This window comes from Brassica napus, chromosome C6 (genome assembly GCF_020379485.1).
Source record: "Brassica napus cultivar Da-Ae chromosome C6, Da-Ae, whole genome shotgun sequence".
In the NCBI taxonomy this organism is placed as follows: domain Eukaryota; kingdom Viridiplantae; phylum Streptophyta; class Magnoliopsida; order Brassicales; family Brassicaceae; genus Brassica; species Brassica napus.
The window spans coordinates 15348270-15366064 of NC_063449.1; the positions used below are offsets into that span (position 1 = coordinate 15348270).

General features: G+C 35.5%; 3 protein-coding genes across 4 annotated transcripts; all 3 read right to left on the minus strand.

Moving 5' to 3' along the window:
• Positions 1-409: 409 nt before the first annotated feature.
• Positions 410-2437, minus strand: LOC111208095. The gene is made up of 4 exons (XM_022706826.1): positions 2190-2437; positions 1048-1692; positions 861-936; positions 410-754 (listed from the first exon to the last, which is right to left on the minus strand). Exons 1-4 carry the CDS (start codon positions 2435-2437, stop codon positions 410-412), a joined length of 1314 nt encoding a protein of 437 aa, XP_022562547.1.
• A 5159-nt stretch (positions 2438-7596) lies between these two features.
• Positions 7597-13836, minus strand: LOC106389951 (actin-2). 2 transcript variants are annotated; one of them, XM_048759527.1, is made up of 8 exons: positions 13638-13836; positions 13311-13388; positions 12820-13213; positions 12111-12724; positions 9541-12023; positions 8770-9162; positions 8100-8679; positions 7597-7976 (listed from the first exon to the last, which is right to left on the minus strand). In XM_048759527.1, exons 2-5 carry the CDS (start codon positions 13368-13370, stop codon positions 11958-11960), a joined length of 1134 nt encoding a protein of 377 aa, XP_048615484.1. In that variant the 5' UTR covers positions 13371-13388; positions 13638-13836; the 3' UTR covers positions 7597-7976; positions 8100-8679; positions 8770-9162; positions 9541-11957. The 2 variants fall into 2 exon arrangements, with proteins under 2 accessions (XP_048615484.1, XP_013685761.1); XM_013830307.3 differs by having other exon boundaries at positions 8065-8679.
• LOC125588357 (actin-101-like) lies at positions 7871-9600 on the minus strand. Its single transcript, XM_048759665.1, has 6 exons — positions 9541-9600; positions 8826-9162; positions 8536-8679; positions 8388-8455; positions 8060-8226; positions 7871-7976 (listed from the first exon to the last, which is right to left on the minus strand). The coding sequence occupies exons 1-6, from the start codon at positions 9598-9600 to the stop codon at positions 7871-7873; spliced, it is 882 nt and encodes a 293-aa protein (XP_048615622.1).
• Positions 13837-17795: the final 3959 nt, after the last annotated feature.

Genomic DNA, 17795 nt, shown 5'->3' on the forward strand with positions numbered 1-17795 from the left:
TAACCCAGTCGTAATACAAATTCATTCAATAAATCAGCCGTTTATTGACTTCGCGACGTTTCTTATTTTGGGCGGGAATTATAACAATTGCGTTTGAAAACAAACACCCAGCCGTAATACAAATACATGAAAATCCCTAATCCAGCCGTAATACATAAACTTTCAACAAAAATCCAACCGTTATACAAAAACATGAAAATCCTTAATCCAGCCGTAATACCAAAAACATTTAAACAAAAACTCAATCGTAATACAAAAACATGAAAATCCCTACAACACTAGCTTACATCGGATAAGTTTTCGCATTATGTCCAATCTGTCTACATCGAGAACATGTGTGTTCTTTCCTAGGACGTTTGTTTTGAAGTGCAACTTCTAAAGCAGATTTCATCTTATTTTTCTTAGGTCTTCATGGTTGTTGACGAATATACGGGGGCAAGCACGGTTGGTTAGCCACGATTTCTGGAACAGGTTGCGCTGAGTCAGCCGGCATGACCGATTCAGCGTATGCGCTCACCAAATATGCACTGTTATAGTAAGGACTGCACATGGATATACGACAAACATTGTTGTACTCCGCAGCTGCGATTGCGTGTACACATGGTAATTTCTCGTGTTCGAAATGCCGACATGTGCACTTTCGCTCTACTAAATTAACAACATTCAAATACTCGCCAGAAGATCCATATTTAACTTCAGTGTGATGATCATCAATCCTTTGTACCTTCAAATCTCTAGCAGCAGTTACACGACCCTATTAAGAAAAATAGAATAAATGTGAAACGGCTGACTTATTACATATAAAGGCTGACTTAAGAACTATAATGGCTGACTTATGTTTACTGTTACGACTGACTTACATGTAGTAGTTTCTCCACACCACGCGTAAGCGTGGTTGGCTGCGATCTGGCATCCTCTCTCCGTTCAGCAAACCATCTGGTCATCATAACCCGTATCGATTCTAATATTCGAACAATGTTAAGACCTCTAGCATTAGACAATGCTCTGTTCATCTATTCCGCTATGTTTGTAGTCATCAAATTGTACCTCTCACCCGGGAAATGAACACGCGTCCACAGTCGGACATCAGCTCTTTGGAGGTAGCCGTGGAGTGCAGGATTAACCGCTTGAATCTCCTCGAAAATCGCAGTAAAGTCAGACATCCAAAAACATCTCGCCGCTTTCTTCACCAAACGAAATACATCTTTTCCTTTGTACCGTCCCAATATGTTCATATATAAATGGTAGGTGCATATTCCCCTAGCAGCCAACGGATACACATTTCTAATTGCTTTCCCTATCGAGTTATGCCTATCCGAGATTATCGCAAGACCCTCGTCGTCAGGAATCAAAAGTTTTAATTGCGTAAAAAACCAATGCCACGAATCATCATTTTCAGTGTCAACCACTGCGAAGGCTATTGGAAAAATCTGAAAGTTACCATCCTGAGCTAGTGCTGTGAGTAGCGTCCCTTTGTATTTACCATTAAGAAACGTACCATCGACGACAACAACTTTGCGCATGAAAAGAAACTCATTTACGCTCGCACCAAACGCAAGAAACACATACATGAATCTTCCAAGCTCATCGATTTGAAGACGCGTAACTGTACTCGGATTTGCCCTTCTTATCATGTATATGTAAGAAGGCAAGCTTTCAAACCCACACTCAGGTGTTCCCTCATCGATTTCCCTTGCAAATTTCAGCGTCCGGTGTGATTTACAATAATCCATCAGTTCACATGAAAAAACGATACACATAACTCAGCCGCATCATAAAATTAAGACAGCCACAACGTAAAAATAACTCAACCCTAGCTTTATTATAACCCAGCCGCATTGTATTAATATGTCAGCCGCTACGTTTCATATTACTCAGCCGCATCAAAGTAATTACCTTTACACCAAACTGCTTATTGATAGCTATTCCGACACTCGTAGGGCGAACGGCCGGACCAACGTCGCCGAGAAAGTTCTTGTAAAACTCTCCCAAAATATCCGGTGTTGCTTGTCGAGATCGATTAGAACGCTCAGTGCAAGAACATGTATGATTTGAATCGTAAATACAAACATAAATCGCCGGGGATTCCCCTTGGGTAGAAGCACGATCTCCAGCGACATCCATCAACCCAACACTTAACAACGTATGATGTCGGGGTTGATGTTTCTACATCAAAATCAAATCGATACCTCACTGTAAGAAGTTTCAGTCGTCTCTCCAAATCGTCTTTACTCTCGTTTCGTTTCCCTACCGCAAGGTCTATTGACGACATCTCCAACTGTAGAACCTCCAGATTCCCTTTAGGTCCGCTCATCGAGAAGTTCTGGTATCTCTTCTTGGGAGGTAGCGTTGGTGAATCTTCATCTTCTCTAGGAGACTCACCGTATGAGCTGAAGTTATCATCTTCAGATGACGAACCATCCGAGTCGTCGAACATATCAAATCGGCTTTCAAATTCATCATATTCTTCGTTTTCTTTGCCTATTTTATCTTCTCTGACTACGTCGTGTATTTCTCCTTCCACATTACTAGAGCAGTCATCATTCTCATTGTCCTCTTATTCCTTCTCCAAACTGCAACCATCGCAACTCCCACTATAGTTTTCGTCTCTGGACTGAACTTTTGAAGCTTCTACTTCTGAGCAGTCATTCTCGTTACTCTTCTCTCTTGCTATGTCATCATGTTTTCCGTAATCTTCACACAGAGACGTAGTTGTTCGATTTTCTTTAGGCTTAGAAAACTTTGCAATTGTCGAGTATTGGACACGTAAACTGGTGGAGTGTCGTGCGACATTGTTTTCAATGCTTTATTCGAGAACATGTAGCTAAGCTGAATATGATCCCTTAAATCATTCAATCCGTAATCATCGAGAACAGACTTTACGAAATCTTCATGTGTTGTTGTCTCATCTAAATGAAGAACTCTACACCCTATTCTGTCGACGTTGAATACATATCTGTTTTTCTTAATCCAGTTACCGAAAACAATAACTACCGGATCCATAACCAACTGAGAAATATGAAAACGATAGATAAATAACATGCAGAAGAACATGAACAGTCTCATAAACCAAGTTGTAAATTTCGTTCGTTAGTGATGACATGGCAAATCCGAGTTGATGACATGGCAGATTCCTTGCTTGTATCTTGGATTTTTTTTACAAAACTCAGCCAAGAAGTTAGCATTATCTCAGCCTTAAAGTAACAATAACTCAGCCGTCTCGCATTTAAATAACTTAATCATGTCGTATTTAAATAACACTGCCAGTTAACGATAACTCAGTCATTATGAAATTAAAACTCAGCCGTAATTGTAGAGAACCCAGCCATAAACAAAAATCAGCCGTAATTAAAAGACAACCCAGCCAAAAAGTAAAACATAACCCAACCGTAATAATGTCATAGCAAAGTACATTAAAAAAAGATAAGATTCTATACAATACATCTTCACCACTCCCTTGTGTCCCTAATCACGCTCACCGGTTCAAACTCACGGAAGAAGAGCCCCGCCTCTTTGATCCAGAAACAGCGGTTACACATTTTGTCACCCTTACTATTTTCAATGAACCACAAGACCCAATCTCGCTCCAAAACAGGAACACATTGGCAACTATAGAACGAAGGAATAATGGTTGAAATGAACTCGTCCCTCTTTGTCCGAAACTCATCACCGTGAAGAGAACTCCATGCCCATTTTAGAGATCGAACTAGTTTCCCGATCCTATCAACTGATTCCCTTGTAAAACGAGCAAAATACTCCTCATGACCCCAAAAAAAAATTCTAGTCATTGCGTATGTATACACAGCACACTCATATCCTTCATCCGCTGCAAGCTTCATGAAAGCAAGTCCTTCTTCCTGAAGGTTAAATGTGAAGAAAAACTGTACACCTTTCATATAAAGTGTGCTTGGGTTTCTCTCCGCGTAGCAAGTTTTCAACAACTCAGCAGGCATATTGAGTCCACAAGGAACGGATAATACATCGTAAAAATGGCATACACTATGCCGATCTGCTAACGCCTTCATCAACTTGTACGATGCTCTAAGGCCATAGAGATCTTGGAAGGAGTTACCGGCCACACGTTCAACCACTAACGCCTGAATCTCTTCAGGCAATTCAAGAATCGGGAAATAATCCATTAATGTAACGTTAATATAACTAAGCAATGATGGTTGATATAACTCAGCCATGTTGGTTAATATAACATTGAGGCCTTCATAGAGATCGAGACGGTAATACTTTATTATTTAACTCAAAATATAACTCAGCCATTAATATTGATGGGATGGCTGAGTGTGGAAATACGGCTCAGAACTAATATTGAGGCCTTCATAGAGATCGAGACGGTAATACTTTATTATTATAATAATGGGACGTTTCGTCTTTCTTGATTTGACCGTGTTGATAATTAATTATGGCGCTTCAGAAGTGTGGAAAATATGGCTCAGAACTAATATCGAGGCCTTTATAACATCGAGACGATAATATCTCAGACTTAATTAAACGATAACTCAGCAATATAAATTAACGATAACTCAGACATAATTAAATGATGACTCATCCATAATTAAACGAAAACTCAGTCGTAACCATTAACATAAACCCATACATAAATATGTTGTTCTACATACATAATGGCATAGCAAAGAACATAAATCCATACATAAAACTCAGCCTCAATTCATTCAATTCGTAATCATCGAGTATAGACTTTGCGAATTCTTCATGTTTTATTTTCTCATCTAAATGAAGAACTCTACACCCTCTACTGTCGGCGTTGAATACATATCTGTTTTTCTTAATCCAGTTACCAGAAAACAATAATTACCGGATCCAATAGATCTCTGAGAAAGATGAAGAATAAGATGAAGAAGATAGATAGATAGATAAAGAAGATGAATAAAAAGATGAACACACACAAACCTAGTTGTAAAGTAGTTCGTTAGTAGTGACATGGCAAATCCGAGTTGATGACATGGAAAATCAGTTAATCAGCCGACAAATGAATATATAACTCAGCCTACGTAAATCAGCCCTCATGTACAATCTAAGTCAGCCGAACCGTGGATACTAGTTCAGTAATTAATCTTTTGATCCGAAATCAGCCGTAATTAGGATGAAAAACCATAAATCAGCCGTATCGTCACATAAATCAGCCGTCAAACGAATGCTATTCTAGTAATTCATCTTTCGCTAATAAGTCAGCCGTAAAGAAGCTGAGTTTAATGTTAATCCATCCTATTACGGCTGATTAAATATAAACTCTGCCGTAACAACATCCCATTAGTCAGCCGTAAACTAAATAACTCAGTCAGTCGATATTCGTTAACTCAGCCGTGGAAACATAACTCAGCCGTGTCTTAACTACAACTCAGCCGAATATTTCAGCAATCAAACCCCCGATGTATAAGTCAGCCGTAACTTGTGTCTGTAAGTCAGTCGTTATCCCATAAATCAGCCACGTGTCTGTAAATCAGCCATACCGGGCGGCTGACTTATGTTCTTAAATCAGCCCTTTCCTCTTAAGTCAGTCGTGTTTATTAATTCAGCCGACACGTAGCAATAAATCAGCTGTAACGATGTATGTAGTGATTTACGGCTGACTTAATAAAAACACGAAACCGAATTCCTACGTGGCGCCGGGTTTTTGCTTACGTGGCAGCGAAAAGTAATGGCATTCTTGTAAATACATTTTTCTGATAACGTAAAAAAAGGACACGCTTGGTATTTAAACAATGACAATAATAAAAAAAAAGATCTATATGGTTCTACTCAATTGTCCTAAAATATTGTATATTTGAGTAAACTTCCCTTTAATCTACTTGTTTCAACCAAAGCAATATTAATCTGATATGTGAATGAAGTAACGAATTAAGACAAGATCAAAGACTTATAATAATTGAAATCGAAAACCCATGTCTGCAAATCAACAATCTGATCAAAACAATTATAATCCCAAAACCCAGAACGATGCTATGTTTTATGCTATTTGAGTTATTGGCCGGTAACTTAACTCAGTTCCACTCTGATTTGGTTCCGGCTTGAATTTGTTTACCTGAGAAGTGTGATTTGATGAAGATGGTTTTGTAGTCGAAGCTGATGAAGTATTGTATCGCATCTAGAAACAAATCCATTTTTATTTCTAATTTTTTTGTTGGTTTCTGTCAATCGGTTGCAACCTCTACCAAGATAAACGAGCTTACAGTTCGTTTGTTGGATTTTAAGAACCTCCATATTCTTGCTAAGATTTTGAACATGGTCATCCAATTTACCGATTTTGTGTTTGTCTTTGCTTGGAAAGCATTGAACCCTAGGTTGCAGAGGTACGTCACTTCACTGATGTCTCGCGTACCCTCCTGAGATGGGGACGGCTTAAGAACGGCCAGGAAACGTTTCCAAAACGTTTCGGTGATGATGGGGACAGCTAATGTTTGTGGGGACGGTATCATTAGTTTATGGGGACGTTTCAGAAACGTTTCCCATGTATAACTAATGTCTCCTTGTTTCCGATCTATGAAGTCTACATCGTTTGTCACCTTCAACACAAGCTAATCAAGACGAGTTCTAATAAATATGACGGGTTTGAACTGTTTTCCAAGCTACTGAAGACGTGTTTTATTAAAGACCGTGATATGACTTGTCTGAACTTATAAGCATGAAAACCTATGAGCCCTAGAATTGATAACCTCTGTTTGACTGTTTCTTCTTCCAAAAATGGTTAAACTAATCTTAACTAGAATCTAAGATTAGTTAAGAACTTTTGTTGTTGTTCGTCAAAAACAATATGGAGCAGTAGACTTTTCTTAAGAAATTCTTAATTATATATATATTTTTTTTTTTCCGTATATAGGCCGTACCCGTAATCTAAGTTTTTTGGTTTTGTTGCTTCCATCCCCCTTACCCGCGCCAGGGCTGCTTAGATTGAACCTGCACACAACACCAACTGATATGAGTTTAAATGTATGTTTTTGAAAACAAACGAAAACCGAATATCCAAGATAAATAAATATAGATTTTTTTACAAACCACTCAAATCTCAATGAAAATATTATCCAGCCAAATATGTGTACAATAGTCTGTTAATAGCTTCAAACGGCTTTTCCCCCGTTCTTCTTTTCTTTATTCAACGTGTCACCGTTTGCCTCTCTTGTGATAATAGATCCACCAGAGTTTATCAAACCTATCCGAAGAAAGCTGACCAAATCTTTATTGCCATTAAATGAAAAGAAAAATTATTGTTGTAGAACACCCCTATATGAAGAAAGCCGACCAAATTCACGTTGTTTGTGAACTGATTCAATAAATCATACATTGGATTGATTGAGAACAATTAGGTGTTGAATTCTGTAATCAAAATAGGTTTGACAACACTTCCCATTGCGTAACGTCGCCCTTTTTGGACTTGGAAAACTCAAAACCTAATACTCCCTCCGTTCGGGAATAGTTGACGTTTTAGTGATTCTTTTTTGTGTCAATATACTTGACGTTTACGGAGTCCAATGCGAATAATGACAGAAGTTGATGTTTCTACCCTTGTAATATTAAGTGACTTTTAGCATTTTTATGACTAAATAACTAATCTAAAGCAATTGAAAATGTTAAAATAGAGATTGCATCAGTTTTCTTAATGTTTGAGCAAAGCTGGAAAACGTCAAATAAAAAAATACGAAAGGCGTACTATCAGAGATAGAAACAGTCCGAACATTTGTACACACACATCCGACTCCATTTTCCACAAAGCATACATGGACAATCATAAAGGAAGAAAACTCAAAAAAAGCCAATACCAAACATATATATATATATATATATATATATATATATATATATATATATATATATATATATATATTAATTTAATATAGTTTCATCAATCAACAAGCCGAAAACCACAAACCCCAATAGGTGGTCTAGGAGCACTTCCTGTGAACAATGGCTGGTCCTGATTCCTCATATTCTGCCTTTGATATCCACATCTGCATTTCCAAACAAAAGTAACCAAACATCATTACTTTAAGTTAAATCTATGTAACATCAACATAGTTAAAAAAAAATTTACGATACATGTTGGAATGTGCTAAGAGAAGCCAAGATGGAACCTCCAATCCATACACTATACTTCCTCTCAGGTGGTGCGACCACCTTAATCTTCATGTTGATTGGTGCCAACGCCGTGATCTCTTTACTCCTACGATCAGCAATTCCTGGAACACGGTCGAGCCACCACTAAGCACAATGTTACCATACAAGTCCTTCCTGATGTCAACATCACATTTCATGATAGAATTATAAGTTGTCTCATGAATCCCCGGTGCTTCCATTCCGACAAAGTATGGCTGAAAGAAGACTTCCGGGCACCGGAATCGTTCAGCGGCAATCGTGATCACCTGACCATCAGGAAGCTCATAGGTCTTCTCGATTGCAGAGCTCGATTTGGCTGTCTCAACCTCCTGCTCTTAATCCAACGCCACATAGGCAAGCTTCTCCTTGAGGTCTCTCACGATTTCTATCTCAGCACTTGTGGTGAATGTGTACCCTCTCTCTCTGTTAAGATATTCCTCAAAGCATCGCTAAGATCGCGTCCAGCTAAGTCAAGCCTATTGATAGCATGAGGAAGCGCATAGCCTTCGTAAATAGGAGCTGTGTGACTCACTCCATCACCAGAATCCAACACAATACCTGCAAGTAAACCAAACCAACAAGAGGGACTTCAGTTTCACAGAAACCAAACTAAAGACTCTGTTCCAATTAATTACCAAACCGTCTAACCTGTAGTCCGGCCACTGGCATAAAGTGAAAGCACTGCTTGAATGGCTACATTATACCACGGACATGAAAAGCCTCAAACATGATCCGAGTAATCCTCTCTCTGTTGGCTTTAGGGTTGTGAGGAGCTTCGGTAAGAAGCATAGGGTGTTCCTCAGGAGCAACACGAAGCTCATTGTAGAAAGTGTGATGCAAAATCTTCTCCATGTCATCCCAGTCACTAACAATACCATGTTCAATTGGATACTTCAAGGTAAGTATACCTCTTTTGGAATGAGCCTCGTCGCCAATGTAGACATCTTTTTGTTCCATTCCAACTATAACACCAGCATCCCTAGGACGACCTATTTTGCTCGGGAAGACTGCTCTGGGAGCATCGTCACCAGCAAAACCAGCCTGTCTCAAAGATTGAAAACAGGGGTTAGATAGACTTGATCAACAAGTTATGAGATAAGAAGAATCAAATATTGAAAGTGTTGCATATTGAGGTATCTTAAATCTATGTGCATCTAAAAGCCTAACATTCGTTTGACCGGTTTAGGAAAATTTACGTTTTCTAGATAAATATGTATTCCTATAGCGAAGCGTAAATCGGGTTTTAAGGTTGCTATAAATACGGGTTTAAGTGTTTGTAAGATTATACATTTCATAATAATAAGTAATCCTAAACGGGTATTTGCCTCAATACGTTTTTGCTCTCTTTTGCTTTCTTCGAATTAATTTGCGTTTGTTCACAACCGAAAGAAAATTAGGAAGAAGAGAAAAGGAGTTCACCTTGACCATTCCGGTTCCGTTATCCACAACAAGTGGTTGAATCTCCTCAGATTCTGCCATAACATTGGATTATAAAACCTAAACCAGAGAAAAAGGATCAGATTTCGACAAGGGGAGCTGTTAAAACAAAAAAAAACATCATATCAAAACAGATAGTAAAGACAAAAAAAGTTAAACGAGCTGAAGAAAAGAAACTTATGGTGGCTAACGCAGAGATCAGAATCGCAATGATGGAGTGAGAGAGATGGAGAGGACCTTGAGAAGTCTGTTTAGTGAAAGATAAGAAATGTGTGGTTTGTGACACCATTAGGGCATGTCGAGGAACTTCATTTTGATGGTGAATGGTTGCCTTTTTTTATGTTCAACAGGGTGGGTTGCTCTCAACCTCAAGTTTATCTTGAATTTTTTATATATATATTATATTTTCTTTTCCTATCTTCATATTCACTAAATTTTTATAAATAAATAATAAACACACAATAAAATGCAAAACATAATATTTATAACTCACATATAAATATTTTGGTTCACTAGTTTTTTTTAAAAAACAACTTTCTCAAAAATGCATTAATTAGAAGAAAGTGCTACGAAAATGGTTAAACTCAGTGTTTTTACGTCCGACCCAGACCCACGGTCAGACTGGCAAATACGGTGACCCGCTAAGTAATCTGGTTTAAGTTTTAAGAAATATATGTTGCTTATAAACCAAATAAAACCCGCTAAAACCTTTAAACCCGACAACCGACTACCGGTTAAACTACCGGGTGAACCAGTAAGTAATTTTTATTTAGTTTTTTCTTTGATTTTTAATTATTTTATTAAATATATTTTGTATTCTAAATAAGAAGTTGGGTTTTTTTTTTACTTTTAAATATTTAGTTTTTTCGTGAACTTATCGTTTTCCTTACTGTCACATATACTATATATTTCCTTTAACTTTCTTATATTTTTTTTACATAATTTGTTTATCATGAATAACATTTGTTCTAACATTCTTTATAGATTCTAACTTCTTTCATATAAACTGTATTTTTCTCTTTTTTTTTGTGAACCACATGATTTATCTTTCTTTTTTACATGTTTCTAAATAAATATTTTTTTGTCATGAATCGAAGTCATTGATTTTATTAAATTCTGTAAAATTATATATAATATTGACTAACTATTTTGTTGTGATATTTATATTTTTATGAACATTATATTATGCCGCCCGAAGAAGATATATTAAACAATGATAGAAAGAACCAAAATTAGATAATGAGATTTGATATTAATTTATTTTTGTTATTGAAAATCTTGATATTTTATTTTCGGTTTATTTGTGGTTTAATATTTAATTTTTTGACATTAGATATTTAAAACTTATGAGATTTAAGTCTTTCTATGTTTTATTATATGTCATAAGTTTTTATATACTTTAAAAAAATATCTTTTATATTTTCGATATCTAATATATAATTGTATATTAAAATTAATTAATTTATTAACATGCGATTCGCCTGCGGTCGGCCCAATGACCCAATGATCCGGTAAGTTATCCAGTTCAATGTCCGGTGGTGTTTAAAAACATTGGGTAAACTACGTATACATAATATTTCTTTAAAGTATATTTTACTGACATGTGATTGTGTAATTGAAAAAAAAAAAAGAATTGTGTGATTGAGTCTTTCCTTGCATAAGGAGGAAACCCACTGGAAGAAGAAAAAAAGGTTTCAAGTAGAAGTTGAAGATGTTCTTTTAAAAATCAGATCAATATCCAAATTTTGTATCAGCCAAACAGTTGAAGGAGTTGTAGACCTCAGTATCATTTTTCACTATCAGGTAAGTGAAGGTTAGTCATGCTCGTAAAAAGGAGTCTTATCTTATTTATAAAAAGTTCCCTAACCTGCAGGTTTATTATTGCATGAGCAGGGAGATCAAGATATCTCAAACAAGCTGACTTAACATCTTTCACCCAAAAAAAGTTTGGTAGATCTTCGTTTCCATTAAATGAAAAATTTCTTGTTATAAATCAATATTTCTGAAGGAAGCTGACAAAATCATGTGGTTTGTGAATTGATTTCTTATAACTTTTTTATTTTGGACTTCTTATAACCTATCTTTGATGGATTAAAAACATAAGATTTATGATGTCAAATTCCCTAATCAAAATAGATTTTGTGACTAGACTACACTTACTTTTGTGAAGCAATTCACCCACTTTCTTAGAAAACTCAAATCCAATACTATCAATATAGAAATAGTCCAACATTTGCATACACACAAGACTCCATTTTCCACAAAACATACATGAACAACCATAAGGAAACAAAACTCATAAGAAGCCAATACCAAATATAAATAATATTATATTCACTTTAACCAGTTTTATCAATCAACAAGCCGAAAACCACAAACACAAAGCCAATAGGTTGTGTCTAGAAGCACTTCCTGTGAACAATGGCTGGTCCTGATTCCTCATATTCTGCCTTTGATATCCACATCTGCATTTCCAAACAAAAGTAACCAAACATCATTACTTTAAGTTAAGTCTATGTACATCAACATAGTTAAAAAAAAATTTACAATACCTGTTGGAATGTGCTAAGAGAAGCCAAGATGGAACCTCCAATCCATACACTATACTTCCTCTCAGGTGGCGCGACCACCTTAATCTTCATACTGCTTGGAGCCAAGGCGGTGATCTCTTTGCTCATACGATCAGCAATTCCGGGAAACATGGTCGAGCCACCACTAAGCACAATATTACCATACAAGTCCTTCCTGATGTCAACATCACATTTCATGATAGAATTATAAGTTGTCTCATGAATCCCCGGTGCTTCCATCCCGACAAACGATGGCTGAAAGAGGACTTCTGGACACCGGAACCGTTCTGCGCCAATAGTGATCACCTGACCATCAGGGAGCTCATAAGTCTTCTCGATGGCAGAGCTTGATTTGGCTGTCTCAACCTCCTGCTCGTAATCCAACGCCACGTAGGAAAGCTTCTCCTTGATGTCTCTCACGATTTCTCTCTCAGCGCTTGTGGTGAATGTGTACCCTCTCTCTGTCAAGATCTTCATTAAAGCATCAGTAAGATCTCGTCCAGCTAAGTCAAGCCTAAGAATAGCATGAGGAAGCGCATAGCCTTCGTAGATAGGAACCGTGTGACTCACTCCATCACCAGAATCCAACACAATACCTGAATGTAAACCAAACCAAACCAACAAGAGGGAATTATGTTACAGAGCAACCAAACTAAAGACTCTGTTCCAATTAATAACCAAACAGTCGAACCTGTGGTACGGCCACTGGCGTAAAGCGAAAGCACCGCTTGAATGGCGACATACATAGCAGGGACATCAAAAGTCTCAAACATGATCTGAGTCATCTTCTCTCTGTTAGCTTTAGGGTTGAGAGGAGCTTCAGTAAGAAGCACAGGGTGTTCCTCAGGAGCAACACGAAGCTCATTGTAGAAAGTGTGATGCCAAATTTTCTCCATGTCATCCCAGTTACTAACTATACCATGTTCAATGGGATACTTCAAGGTAAGTATACCTCTTTTGGATTGAGCCTCGTCTCCAACGTAAGCATCTTTCTGTCCCATTCCAACCATAACACCAGCATGTCTAGGACGACCTATGATGCTAGGGAAGACTGCTCTCGGAGCATCGTCACCAGCAAAACCAGCCTATCAAATGGTTAATGATTAGACTTGATCAACAAGTCATGAGAGAAGAATGATCAATTTCTGAAACGAAACTTGGACGAAGAGAAAAGGAGCTTACCTTGACCATACCGGTTCCGTTATCGACAACAAGTGGTTGAATCTCCTCAGCTTCTGCCATAATATTAGATTACAAAACCTAAAGCAGAGAAAGAGGATCAGATTCCGACAAGGAGAGCTGTTAAAAGGCATGCAAATCGAAGGAAAATATATTGTTTGGTAGAGATCCGTTTGCATGATCGAAGGGAACACAAACAAAAAGATCAGTCGGATCAATTCTAGAGTAGATGTTTAAAAGCAAATGATCATCGCCAAGAAGAGAGTGATCATCAAGTCAAAACAGATAGCAAAGACTAAAGAAAGGAAGAAGAAGAGAAAAGAAACTTACCAACGGTGGTTAACGCAGAGATCAGAATCGCAATGATGAAGAGAGACGGTGAGAAGGTTGTCTAGTGAAGGAATCTAGAAGGACGGAGAAAAAGTAAGAGAAGAAATGTGTAGTGTGTAACACCATTAGTGCTTCGTGGCCCCTCTCATAATTTTCTTGCTTTCCTCCTCTTTTTTTTCTTCTTTTCTTGTCAATCAAATCAAAAAACACTTTAATTTCTTCGTTTTTGAAGTTTGTGTAAAAGTGTACGATTGATAAGACTAGAGAATTATTAATTCGATATAGAACGTATTCTTCCAAGATTAAAAATCAATTTTTGAGATTTAGAGCTTGATTGGTGTAAAAGCAGCGGATGCAGTCGTAGGAGTTTGCAAATGCAAATATTGCATTTTTAAGCAATATTAAACAATTTGTATATATTACAATAGTTAGAAATTGATGCGTTTGCGAAATATTTTTGACTATGACTAATACAACAATGGTTAAATAATAAATTAATAATTTTACCACTTTATATAATTATATAAATTTTAAAATCGTATTATTTGTGGATTTATATATATGTATATATATATACACATTAATGTCTAAAAATTATAGCAAATATTTTTTGCTTTAATGTTTAAAATATAAATGTAAATATAATATATATACATGTATTATTATTTCAATATAAAAATTAAATAAATATTTTATTTTTTATATTTTTTTAAAAAAATATTTTTTACTTACTTCTCCGCAACCGACTGCAATCGCAAACTGTAACAAGTTTTTGATTTTTAGAAGTTTTGATCGGAGTAAAACGGTTTACAGCATCTTTTGTAAATTGTTCATTGTTGTAAAACGCCAAGAACCGCTACCACCTACAAACGCAAATGTAGCATTTGCGAGTGGTAACGGCAAAACCAGTCAAATTCTTAGTTAGGAGATAAAAGGCTAAGGGACTGTAGATCACTGTCTAACTGTATTCTCTCTTTTTGCTCTCTTCTTCATATGTCTAACCCATGTCAACATACAAATGTCTATGTGCTTGTGAAGAGCTTAACCAGAAATCTGCTTAAGATCGAAAGAGAAAGCTACCTGCGTTATGTGGAGCAGTGCGAGACTAACAATGTGACATGTGACATGTGACATGTGACATGTGACAAAGGTCATATTTTAGGATTGAAGTGAAATATCAGATTTTTTTCTCAAATCCACAGTGATTTCTTTAAAGCGAGGGTAAATCTATCTTTTTGTGCAATGGCGAGATTATTAGAGGATACACAATAAAAATACGGGATTGCCCAACATAATTTGCGACAAATACCAATTTAAGATCTTGAAAATATAATAATTTATGAATTAATGGTCTGAAAATAATAATCGGGTGATATAATTAATGTAAAAACAAGTTAGACGTACTAAACATTCAATATTTTTTGAAAATAGCATCTTCTAATAGTAACTCGATTAAATCATAAATTTAAGGTAATACTCTATCTCTTTCCTTTTAAATGTCGTTGTAGACTTTCAAACTTGTTTCTTTATAACTGTAGGTTTATATTTTTAATGTAAATGTTTGATAATTTTCATTTTTATCTCTATCTTTTAGCTCATTAATTAAATAATAAATAAAATAAGGTATTAATTAGGGTATAATAGAAAATTTACTGATTTTCTTAATATAAGTGAAGAAATCTTAAACGACATATAAACTGAAACAAAGAGAGTATTTTATATCTTCTAGACATTATTTGAAAAATGATTACATAGATATCTTCACCACAATCATTCCAAGAAATAAATTGTGACATCTAATCTATTAAAACTGAAGTACAAAAATGAAATAACCCTAAGTTTTCTTCAATAATTACCAACTTATGCTATTGGCTTAATAAATTTAATAAACTGTCGTTTCATAATATTCCTAAACCACCTAAATAAATTCTCGGCACTTAACCTTAATTAAATTGTACCTCATCCAAATGAACCAAAATTAACTCCTATAAACCCATCTATATAACGTCATTCTCGCCAGAATGCTTTGGTTTATCTTGGTCTGCATAATCAAAACCAATTGTATAAATATTTAACCATATAATTCGATCCAATCTATATCATGCTTACAAAATCGTGTAATACATTGTTGTGCTATCAATGAACTTTTTCTCATCTAAACTATTAATTTCGGGAGGTGTATTGAATTGTGGATTCTAAAGTGTTTTGGTTTTGTTTTAAAATCCCCTGTTATTTAACTAATGATTTCTAATTTTTTTTCTCAAATCTTGTGTTATTGATTATGACATTTATCTAAAGTCACCACAAATCACTTGCAATCCACTGTTATTCAATTAACAATTTATAAAAACTAAATCAAATCCACTGTTATTGAAATACGCACAATTCTGAAAAGAAAAAACTAACAAAGGGATTTGAAGCAAACTTTTTAATGATTTTTAGTTAAAACTAGCGTAATACAAATCACACCTTTATACCTGTTATTTGACAAAACCCAAAACCAATATAAAAAATTGGCCAAAGAAATCGATGATCCATATCTCAAACGCTACGACTCCACCATAATCTCTCCCAAACCAGTGTCTACATCAGAAAATTTCGCTCTCTATAACTATCTGTTGACCGGAATCTCTCCACACTTTTTTCTCACAAGCACAACAGTGACGATGAAGCTTCTGCCGCATTCGTCGATTCCTTATCATGATTCTCAAACACGTTGCTTCACTCTCAAAAGCTTTAGGAAGTATTCACATGGGCTGTTTTTAGAAAAATAAATAAATATGATAGGCTTCTTTTGTTTATTTTTTTTTAATTAGGGTTAGATAGGTATATATATATCTGTGTATATAAGATCAGTAACATGGGAAGAGGCTTGCAAAACTAAGGATAGAATAGGTGCATCAATCTCTCTTTTATTTATCAAAGTGAGTATTCTTTTCAGTTTACTTGGTTTCAGATTGGTTTCATTATTTTGTGTACTTGTCATGAGTTCGGATGATGTTTGTCTATGAATTTGAGTCTTTTACGATCAATTTAGAACTTGTTAATTCATTATTTTTAGATATGGTGTTACAAAGACTATAGATTAGTTAGTTTGGTTCTTATAATCTCTATGGTGTTATATGACTAGTTGCCTTACAAATAATGGGAGATCCTAAAGACATAAAAGGTAAAGGTCATTCATGGTCTGAACTTGAGCACAAGTTGTTATTGAGGTTATTAGTGGATGCAATCAGTTTTTGTGATGCCAATGGTAAATTCAAAAAATTGATGGAGGAATCCAGAATACTTACAACTCTGCAACAAAAACTTGGATTTACAAAACCTATGGTCAGTATAAAAATAGGATGAAGATCTTGAAGTCTAGGTACCAAAAGCTTTGCAATTGTTTTTTTTTTTTTGTAGTTCTGGTTTTGGGTGAGACTCTGAAACCAAAAAAAATCAGAGCAGATGATGAAGTATGGAATGTGTATATACACGTGAAAACTATGTGATTCTAACAGTCCTATCAATTTGAAGAAAACGAGAGACAAGTGATAATGATTTTGTCCATGTGATAGATGATGTAGAAGGAATAATACACCAACAACCATTTGAATATCACGTTCTTAAATAATTGAACAAAATAGATTAGTAAATATCAAATGATCTAATCACTCTGAAATTTAAGAAAAAATCTCACCCAAATTTTTTTTCTTTTTTCCAAATCACACCCATATAAATGATATTTTAGACCAAATCTCTTCAAACTCCAGTTTTTCTCAAATCCAATCAAACTATTAAAATCCACAATTCAATACACCCTCCTTCATGTATTGTTGTGTTTACTCGGTTTTTTGTTATGATCAATCTTATGTTTTGTAACAGCATATACATTTTGATTTATCAAACACGTATAAAATGTTATTTAAATACTTAGTTAGGTTAGTTAGTATCATAATAAGATGTTATAGTTGGTATCATTAGATATTATCGGTGTACAAAATCAAAACTGATAATTTATTATTTTCCTAAACTCAGTAATATTCCAAAAACGTTTCCTACTTCCACGCAATCATCATAAATAAAATGATACCAGCAACTAACATAATCGAGAGATCCTGTTTCAAAACTTGCAAATCACGTATAGCTAATCTTTAAAACTAATAAACTCGATTA